At 38.1% G+C, this 10,164-nt stretch overlaps 1 protein-coding gene across 4 annotated transcripts; it reads right to left on the minus strand.

The window, feature by feature from the left end:
• Positions 1–1,055: 1,055 nt before the first annotated feature.
• On the minus strand, positions 1,056–7,739 carry LOC130553351 (NACHT, LRR and PYD domains-containing protein 12-like). 4 transcript variants are annotated; one of them, XM_057332260.1, is made up of 17 exons: positions 7,561–7,739; positions 7,235–7,479; positions 6,895–7,005; positions 6,518–6,631; positions 6,285–6,395; positions 5,999–6,109; positions 5,734–5,832; positions 5,441–5,551; positions 5,166–5,273; positions 4,939–5,049; positions 3,074–4,861; positions 2,533–2,706; positions 2,204–2,377; positions 1,871–2,044; positions 1,599–1,772; positions 1,335–1,508; positions 1,056–1,250 (listed from the first exon to the last, which is right to left on the minus strand). In XM_057332260.1, the coding sequence occupies exons 2-17, from the start codon at positions 7,282–7,284 to the stop codon at positions 1,073–1,075; spliced, it is 3,762 nt and encodes a 1,253-aa protein (XP_057188243.1). In that variant the 5' UTR covers positions 7,285–7,479; positions 7,561–7,739; the 3' UTR covers positions 1,056–1,072. The 4 variants fall into 4 exon arrangements, with proteins under 4 accessions (XP_057188243.1, XP_057188245.1, XP_057188246.1 ...); XM_057332262.1 differs by having other exon boundaries at positions 7,235–7,294; positions 7,430–7,739; XM_057332263.1 differs by lacking the exon at positions 6,895–7,005 and having other exon boundaries at positions 7,235–7,739.
• Between the last annotated feature and the right edge of the window lie 2,425 nt (positions 7,740–10,164).

Below are 10,164 nucleotides of genomic sequence, written 5' to 3' on the forward strand. Positions count from 1 at the left end.
TTCACTCACCTCATTCACTGCTACACTCACCTCATTCACTGCTTCACTCACACACTCACCTCATTCACTGCTACACTCACCTCATTCACTGCTTCACTCACACACTCACCTCATTCACTGCTTCACTCACACACTCACCTCATTCACTGCTTCACTCACACACTCACCTCATCAAACACTATTTTTCCAAATTAATCAAGTGGCCAGGACATGCTTATGTAAGTCTGTGTCATATTTGTGTGCTGTCAACCACCACTGACCCACATAGTACGAGGGTTGCTTTATTGAAATTTTGTAGGTGGCCCTATAGAGCCATTTTGCCACACTTCATTCTGCAACCCATATCAGATGTAAATTTTCACCCCATTTGACATGTATTCAAACTTTCATCAGTTTTCGAGCATCTTCAAAATGTTATTAATTTTGAAGATTATAACCAACGGAGCAATTCCTCACATCATCTGTGCTCGGGCCATAATTAACATCCCTTTATCAAAATCTCCCAATAACTCAAAGAAATATAGAATCTTATAAATAAACTATTCAGAGCAAGTTAATGTGCCTTAACCCGAAAATTTTGGACAGTAACTCAGTGCCAAAAGGACACTGAAATGGTTATGTTTAGTGCAGTTGTTTTAATAGAAGGAAAAAAGTTACATTTCTAGTTTCAACATTATTTGTTTTTCAGACATTCCTCTTTAAAAGAAATTAAGTGACAGATTTAAAAAAAGAATTTGATGACTGAAAATGTGTCAATTCTAACAGTTTTCTCATGAAGCCAGATTTAGATCCTCATTTCTCTAGGACTGAAACTTATAGGGCTTTAAAAATGCAGTTTCCAAACGACAAGTTGGTCAATTACAAGAATATAGAAGGACATTAAGGTATCTCTAACAGTTCTGGAGTTACAGGCATGCACATTTTGTAAAAAGAACACAAAATGAATGAAACACCATGAATCACAAATGACATGGGTCATTTACACTGCCTATACTGTATGTTTGAAAGGAATGTCATAAACACACCTACATGAGAGAAAGTTTTCTGAGAGATGCAGAATGTGGTGATTGACTTACTTCAATATTTCGAGTTTGCAGTGAGGATACCCCAGCGCAGCAGAAAGAAACTTCAACCCTTTGTCACCCAGTTCATTCCTGTCAAGATTTAGTTCTCTCAGGTGTGAAGGGTTTGACCTTAGAACTGAAGCCAAAGCAGCACAACCTTCATCTGTGATACCACAATCATCCAGCCTGGAGAGAGAATCAATGCGAGGTTTAGGTCATTAGGAATAAATGTGAAAAATTATAATCTCACAAAAACCTCTATGAACTTACTTAAGTATCTCTACTTTACAGTGAGAATTCTCCAGTCCAACAGAAACCAGCTTCATTCCTAAATCTCCAAGATTATTTCCAGACAGATTCAACTCTCTCAAATGTGAAGCAAGTGATTTCAGAACTGACGCCAGAGCTGTACAGCTGACGTCGGTCATAGCACAATACATAAGCCTGCAAACAAAAAAATATATAAATTGTTATAACACAACTAAAAACACCGGTTTACAACATGGTCACTACATGGACTTCACAAACCATTACCTCAAAGTCTCTAGATTACAGTGAGGATTTTCCAGTCCAGTAGTGAGTTGTCTCACTCCCGAGTCTCCTATTGAATTACCATACAGGTCCAACACTTTAAGGTGAGATGCACTTAATTTGAGTGTTGAAGCCAAAGCAGCGCAGCCTTCATGAGTGACATCACAGCCAATCAGACTGCAAATAAAATATTGGCACAGCCTTGAGTCGAGCCATTTGTGACACAGGAAGTGATATTTTATAAATCTGGCTCCAAAAGCCAGCGCTGATTTTACCTCAGCGTGTCCAGCTTATTTTGAGGATCCTTGAGTAGACCTGAGAGCATCTTCACTCCAGAGTCTCTTAGTTTATTCCTGTCAAGCTGTAGATTTTTCAGGTGTGATGGGTTTGATCTCAGAGCTGAAGCTAGATCAGCACAACCCTCATCTGTCAGGCCACATCTCCAGAGCCTGTTGGGAAAACAATAGTAGAACAGGAAAACATCCTAAACATCACTATATGTTCTGCAATAATGGATTCTAACACATGTCCTCGGATTATAAAACAAGAGAGAAACAAATTGTGTCGTTACTAAATAATGGCTGATGATTCTTATAGAATGATCCTACCTCAATATCTCCAGTTTGCAGTTAGGATTCCCCAATCCAACAGAAAGCTGCTTCCCTCCTGAGTCTAGAAGCCCATTAAAACTCAGGTTCAGCTCTCTCAAACATGATGATTTTGAGCTGAGAGCTGAGGCCAGGGCTGCACAACATTTACTTGTAAGCTGACAATTCCCAAGCCTGAAAAAAAACCCATTTAACATAACGTTAGACAAAAGTATTACAAAAAGAAACTAGTAGAATCTTATCAGATGTTGCCAAATGGAGCAGTAGTGAATATTCCTCCAAATGGTTAAAAAAATGTATATGAAACAATGTTTTCAGGAAGGTCTTACCTAAGCGTCTCCAGTTTACAATGAGGACTCTTCAATCCAGCAGACAGCAGGTTTACTCCGGAATCCCCTATATTATTTCCATTCAGGTTCAACTCTCTAAGATTTGAGGACTTTGAACCTAAAGCAGATCCCAGACGTTCACAGCTCTTTTCTGTCAGCTGACAATAATAAAACCTTCAGAAGAAAATATTATGGTTAAATCTCTAAGCACTCTAACCTATAATTTAAGACGCATTTAAATGCTATTTATATTTCAAATTTGCTAGTATATTTCGATACGTATGTATAACAAAACACAATATACTGTAAGTTGCCTTTACAATTCTAATATGATCCAAATATATTTGGATTGGGTGACAAAGAAATGTACATGTAAATTTAAACATTTAGTTATTTATCCAAAGCAACTACAAATGAGAGAGCATTTAACATTTTCTCAATGAGCTCACTTGTAGTCTGCACAAGCATGACTAGAGTTAAAGTTAAACAGATTTTGTGGAAAATACCAACATCCAAAAATTTTTACATTGAAATAACTTACAAAGCTTTTGTGGATGCTTCAATTACAGGCACAAGCCTCAGCAGAACTTCCTCTGATGTGCTGTGTGTACCAGCATCATATTCACTCAGGTCAAAAACATCCAGCTCTCGTTCTGAGGTCAGCAATACGAAAGCCACTGCTGACCACTGAGAAGGGGAGAGTTTCGGTTCTCGTATGTTTCCCGACTTCAGAAATTGCTGGATATCCTCCACCAAAGAATGGTCATCCAATTCATTCAGACAGTGGAAGAGATTAATCGATTTCTCAGGAGTGGGATTTTCCATCACTTTTTTCTTGATGTATTCAACTGTTTTAGGTTTACTGTCAGAGCTGCCTCTTGTGTGTTTCATCAGGCTGTGCAAAAGTCTACGGTTGGTCTCCAGCGAAAGACCTAGCAGGAAGCGGAGGAAAAGGTCGAGATGTCCTTTTTCACTTTGTAAAGCTTTATCCACAGCATCCTTAAGAAGGTCAGAAATTGAGCCATGAGAGGACATGGGTTGTTTTGAAACTAACATGTTTGTGTTGTTATTCAGGAAGGTGAGGTACACATATAAAGCTGCGAGATGTTCCTGAATGCTCAAGTGAACAAAGCAGTATACTGTTCCCTGGTAAAGCCCGAATTCTTCTCTGAAGATCTGAGTACACACTCCTGAGTACACTGACGCTTCCGTCACATCAATGCCACACTCCGTCAGATCTTCTTCATAGAAGATCAAATTCCCTTTCTCAAGCTGCTCAAAAGCAAGTTTACCCAGTTTAAGAATCATGTCTTCATCTTTCAATTTCTTCTCGTAGTCTTTCTGATTTGTAATATTCGTCTGAATGATCAGGAAGTGTGTGTACATTTGAGTTAGAGTCGTGGGGATCTCTTCATCACTCTCAGCTTCACTCAACATTCTCTCGAGAACAGTGGCAGAAATCCAGCAGAACACTGGGATGTGACACATGATGTACAGACTCCTCGATGACTTTAGATGCGAGATGATTTTGTTTGCCAGACTCCCATCCTTGATTCTCTTTCTGAAGTATACCTCCTTCTGTGGGTCAGTGAAGCCTCGTACCTCTGTGACTCGATGGACACACTCAGAGGGGATGAGATCAGCTGCTGCCGGTCTGGAGGTGATCCAGATGAGAGCGGAGGGAAGCAGATTCCCCGCGATGAGGTTTGTCAGCATCACGCCCACTGAGGCCGATTCATTGACATCACGCAACCTCACGCTGCTGTGAAAATCCAGAGACAGACGACACTCATCCAAACCATCAAAGATGAACAACACTTTATATTTATCACCGCTTATGTCCAATTCTTTTGATTCTGGGAGGAAAATATGAAGAATGTCTTTGAGACTAACTTTTTGGTCCTTCATCAGATTGAGCTCTCTGAAAGGCAGTGGAAATATGAGGTGTATATCTCGATTCGCTTTCTCCTCAGCCCAATCCAGAATGAACTTCTGCACAGAGACTGTTTTTCCAATGCCAGCGACTCCTTTTGTCAGCACAGTTCTGATGGGTTTGTCTTGTTCGAGTAAAGGTATGAAGATGTTGTTGCAGTTGATGGGTGTATCTTCCTTGAATCTTTTCCTAAACACCGTCTCGATCTGTCTCACCTCGTGCTCATTATTGATCTCTCCACTTCCACCTTCTGTGATGTAGAGCTCAGTGTAGATCTCATTGAGGAGTGTTGGGTTTCCCTGTTTTGCTATTCCCTCACACAAACACTGAAACTTTTCGTTCAAGTTCAGTCTGAATTTCTCATGGATGCTGGAACCACCTGGTTTTGATCCATAGCTATTAAAGCAACTTTTTTTATTAGTTATAAGAACAACTTAATTTTTTTTATATTTTAATTTATAATTTAATGTTACCCGTGTCCAGGTTGCATCTTGCTATCTTTGAAGTTCAGTGAATGATCTAAAGACCAGTTACTGTTCACTGAAACACTGCTCCCTACTGGTGGTGCAGATCTTTGCCTTTTACTAGATTTGCAAAAACACACTTCATTAACATTTTTCAATGGACATTATGTATATATCAAAATACACACCTATACATGTTTTTTTAATGGAAAAACATATTGGAGCCACAATCTTACTTGTGTTCAGATGAAATTTCTTTATCTTTGAAGTTCAGCGGATGATCTAAAGACCAGTCACTCTTTACTGAAACACTGCTGGCAACTGGTGATGCACTTTGCCTCTTACTGGATATTCAAAAACAAAAATATATTAGAATTTTGGTTATTGTACAATGCACATATAAAAAAAATCATCATATATGCTAAACACTCACATAAATACAGATGAACACACTAGTTAGTTGTGAATAGTGCAATTGTCTGATCACACTTGTTTAAGAGGTATATTTTACCCGTCAGTGTGTTGCATTTTTTCATTTCTGAAGTTCAGAGGATGATCTAAAGACCAGTTACTCTTCACTGAAACACTGCTGGCTACTGGTGATGCAGATCTTTGCCTTTTACTTGATTTCCAAAAAAACAACAACACACAAATACAGTATATTCGATTTTTGTACAATGCACAGATAGAAAAAATCCTCATATATGCTAAACACTCATCATATAACTAAAAAGATGCACATACTTTATTACTCATCATGAATATTTTACTGGGTGTTATTTTCTTATCACACTTGCTAGATACCTGTCAGTAGCTTGTGTTTTTTCATTTCTGAAGTTCAGCGGATGATCTAAAGACCAGTCACTCTTCACTGAAACACTACTGGGTCCTGGTGATGCAGATCTATTTTTTGACCATAAATTAAAACAACACAGAATGAAAATGAGTAATGAATGACATTATATTTTACAACCCAATTAAAAATAAAACATCTTTTAACAAATTACACACAGCTATACATTATTCTTCGTGGACAAACATATCAAAGACATGGACAGCAATATCTTACTTCTGGTCAGATGCAATTCCTTTATCTCTGAAGTTCAGAGGATGATCTAAAGACCAGTTACTCTTCACTGATACACTGCTGGGTCCTGGTGATACAGATCTTCGGCTTTCACTTTATATTCAAAAACACAAATATATTACATTTTGGTTATTGTATAATGTACGGATAAAAATTCATCACAGAACACCAAGCACACTCATATTAATAAAGATGCACACATTTTTTTAGTCATGGGTATTAATGTTAGTGTCTCATCACATTTGACTGTTCAAGAGGCACACTTTACCTTTCAGTGTTTTGCAATTTTTCATTTCTGAAGTTCAGAGGATGATCTAAAGACCAGTTACTCTTCACTGAAACACTGCTGGCTACTGGTGATGCAGATCTTTGCCTTTTTCTTGATATTCAAAAACACAAAGATACATTTTTGGTTATTGTATAATGCTCAGATAAAAACCATCACAGAACACCAAGCAAACTAAATGCATCACACTGGACTGTTCAAGAGACACATTTTACCTGTCATTAGGTTGCATTTTTTCATTTGTGAAGTTCAGTGGATGATCTAAAGACCAGTCACTTTTTAAAGTCAGGTGGCTGTGCACTGGAGAAACTGATCTTGATCTATCTGACCTTAAAACAACGCAGATCAGAAATTATTATTAGAAATTAATGAATGACATTCTTTTGTTTAACTAAATTAAAAATAACATAGGCCTATCAGAGACAGAGACAGCAAGACCTTAAATTAAAACAACACAGAATGAAAATGAGTAATGAATGACATTATATTTTACAACCCAATTAAAAATAAAACATCTTTTAACAAATTACACGCAGCTATACATTATTTTTTATGGACAAACATATCAAAGACAGAGACAGCAATATCTTACTTCTGGTCAGATGCCATTTCTTTATCTCTGAAGTTCAGAGGATGATCTAAAGACCAGTTACTCTTCACTGAAACACTGCTGGCTACAGGTGATGCAGATCTTTGCTTGTTACTTGATAATCAAAAACAGAATATATAGTTTTTTGGATATAGCATAGTGCACAGATGCGCATTTACATTCATTTTAACATTTACGCATTCGCATTTATAGCCATTCAATATATAGCTACTGTAGTGTTTCATCATCAGTATAAAACGAATTTACGACTATGCTCTAAGCCCTTCTAAGCATGTCAATGCTCTACTATATGAGATTGAGGAAAAATACGCAGGTAATTTACTTCTCTCTCGAAGACAAGTCACCATCTTGTTCCTCTTCTTCTTTGTCCATGGTTGACGATCTTTAGATTGTAAATCAGAGGGTGCACTCGAAAGCGAAACGTTCTAGTGAGCAAGTTTATGTAAATCAACTGTTATCGTTAAAATTTGTTTCATACGAATTTAAATTCAGCCACCACGATGAGAATACAGTTTACTTTCATTTTAGCAGCTGCTCGGATACTCCCCGCCCCGTTTGTTGTATAATCTGTAACACACAGTATGTGTAACGTGACCAAATGATAACGATGGCTTTAATTTTGTCTAACATTCAAAATTAAACCAACACCTGATTGTGGCATAATCCATAGAGGTGGCCCAGATTTCGCTTTCCTCGAATACGATTGAAGTCTAGCTAGTTCTCCTAATCGCTATGCTAGTTGCAAAACACGTTGTAAACCGGTGTTTTCAGAGAGAGAAACTGCACACACACCTTTTGATATGTCACATGAGCGGACAGGTCACATGACAGTCTGCGCATGGACCCATTTGGGGCTTTCCTAAACCCGGGGCACGTTCAAACTCAAACCGGTGCGCAGCACGCACACCTATGGGATCAGAATTGTTGCAATATTCTGAATAAATAAACTATGATCCGCAAATAAATATAGAGAGTTTCACAAACATCTTTTAAATCCACATATGCACAAAAAGCGAACCATACATATATGTTAGACGTTCCACAAAAATAAATGGAATTCACAAATAAATACAATGAGATTTGCAAATAAAAAATATTTACAAATTTATTTCAATGGCATTTATTTGTAGATCACTTTCTGCACATTTGTGGATCGCTTTCTGTGCATTTGTGAATCGCTGCACGCATTTGTGGATGGCTCTCTGTGCATTTGTGGATTTTGAAACATTTCTAACGTCAAGACGTGCGCACAATCCACAAATAGGTGGACTCCGCCCACTATCTACGCAAGCCAATCGGGTAACTTCCGCTTTCGTTGTCCAATAGGGCACGTTCTAACTTCAGCCAATCAAGTTTTGTTCTGCACTAAGATTCAGGGAGCTAACATGGCAGCTAGTGGCGGTCTAAAATGCGTGATATACTAAGAAATGTGAATGGCCTCTTCTTTATACTACTCAGTGATGATTGTTTGTGTTTATATGCATTGTCCATATGTTAGTAACAAACGACTGAAATGTTTATGACTTGATAATAGCGTGCACGGACTGGGGTGGACAATCCCGGTGACTGGGGACTGATTTGGTCTGCTGCAAGCCAGCCGTTTTATTGTCTTTATGTACCAAAGTGATAAATTCCGATTTTGGCATTCGATAAAATATAATCTGTTTCCCCGATACTGCATGGGTAAGCAGCTAGTTCGCGCCGCACACTCAGCGTGGCATGGAGTTTCAAGGTGCGCAGCGTTTGCATTGCAATGCGCACTGCAGCTGTCGGTGTACCACCAGTAAAACGATGGCAGAATTAACGTGGGGGAAATCATCAGCACTGTGAATTTCTATGTCATTCATAATTCAAAATAAAACGTAATTTAATTAGTCATCTCTGTTTATCCCATTCCTGAATGATCTCTGCTGCTGTGGTTAAACTGTTCTGTATACTGTCTTAACTCTTGCCACAACAAAGGATGTCGATCCTTTGACTATGATCTTGTGCACACAATATATTCTAAAATTCACTCAGCAACCCCAAAAGTAAACGATGTAGGCCTAGTAAAATTTGTGTTTTCGAACCTTACCATAGTAAGTATTGGTATACAACTGCAGGTAATCAACTTACTGTAGTTAATAAAAAGGGTTGTGGCAGTGCTCTTATATAGCGTGTTATATGATATACGTCTCCAATTTTCCTGGTGCTAAATAAATCAATATTGTTGGGTTATAATTATGTATATATTGCAGCCTTTTAAATGACACATAGGACATCTTTAAAATACTGTTTATTTCATTTATTTATTGGCAAATAAAAAACAACGGGGGAAATAAGAACGCAAGGGAGGCAACACAACTTTTCTCTTCGATGAAAAAAGTATGAAGCAAAATATGAAATTGCCAAATAAAAATGAATTGAAGCTAATTGTACAAATTAATGGGTTCTCCATACAAATGCACAAAAGGCACTGGATATTACATGGCATTTCAGTAAAGCCCTTTTCATACAGAGATCCCGGAAAATATGCGGAAGATGTGTCCCGGGATGACGGGATCGGTTGATTTTGGTTCACACTGCCAGTGATTTTCTGGAACCCGTGCGTGCGTTCACACATCCTAAAGACATGTGACGTGTAATGTACTGTAATGTAGTCGGGAACGTAGCGCTGTCACGGTGAAGGAATTTTCCTTGCAGTGATATTGGCTTTTTTATAGTTCAATAGCGCAGTTTGCTATATTATCAGAAGAATCAGAATCAGAAAGAGCTTTATTGCCAAGTATGTTTGCACATACAAGGAATTTGTTTTGGTGACAGGAGCATCCAGAACACAGAAACAGCAACAACTGTACACAGAGACCATAACACAATAGAATACAGTACACAATGATTTAAATAAGGGCCTATGGGTATAAAAAATTAAGAAATACAATACAATAAACATAAGATAAATCTAGGAGACCCTCCCCAAAAAGAAACGGTCCTGAGAACATTCCTAAACTGCGACTGACCACAGGATTATGTTTTGAAATGTTATTTTCAGGAACTAAGAAAAAGGACTTCACGGTGATTGGTGGAGAGGGAGCAGCACTCCTTAAAAAGCAGAGGAGGAGTCAGAAGATACGAGCGACGTCACATACTTTATAAATATGGGTGTTTTTGAATATTTGAGGTTGTTGGCTTATGGTGGAGTGAGGAGATTGTCTGACAACCCAAAGCTTTGTTACCTTTTTACATCTGATAATAAAACTTCTGTTTAATTTTGGA

This window comes from Triplophysa rosa, linkage group LG4 (genome assembly GCF_024868665.1).
Source record: "Triplophysa rosa linkage group LG4, Trosa_1v2, whole genome shotgun sequence".
Classification (NCBI taxonomy): Eukaryota; Metazoa; Chordata; class Actinopteri; order Cypriniformes; family Nemacheilidae; genus Triplophysa; species Triplophysa rosa.

What these genes read in the sequence shown, in the direction of transcription:
- LOC130553351 (XM_057332260.1), bottom strand. Translation starts at nt 7,284, where the DNA reads ATGGACAAAGAAGAAGAGGAACAAGATGGTGACTTGTCTTCGAGAGAG. An exon ending in TGTAAACTGGAGACGCTTAG is followed by an intron (nt 2,378 to 2,532) that starts GTAAGACCTTCC and finishes GTTTTTTTTCAG; the next exon opens with GCTTGGGAATTGTCAGCTTA. An exon ending in TGCAAACTGGAGATATTGAG is followed by an intron (nt 2,045 to 2,203) that starts GTAGGATCATTC and finishes TTTTCCCAACAG; the next exon opens with GCTCTGGAGATGTGGCCTGA.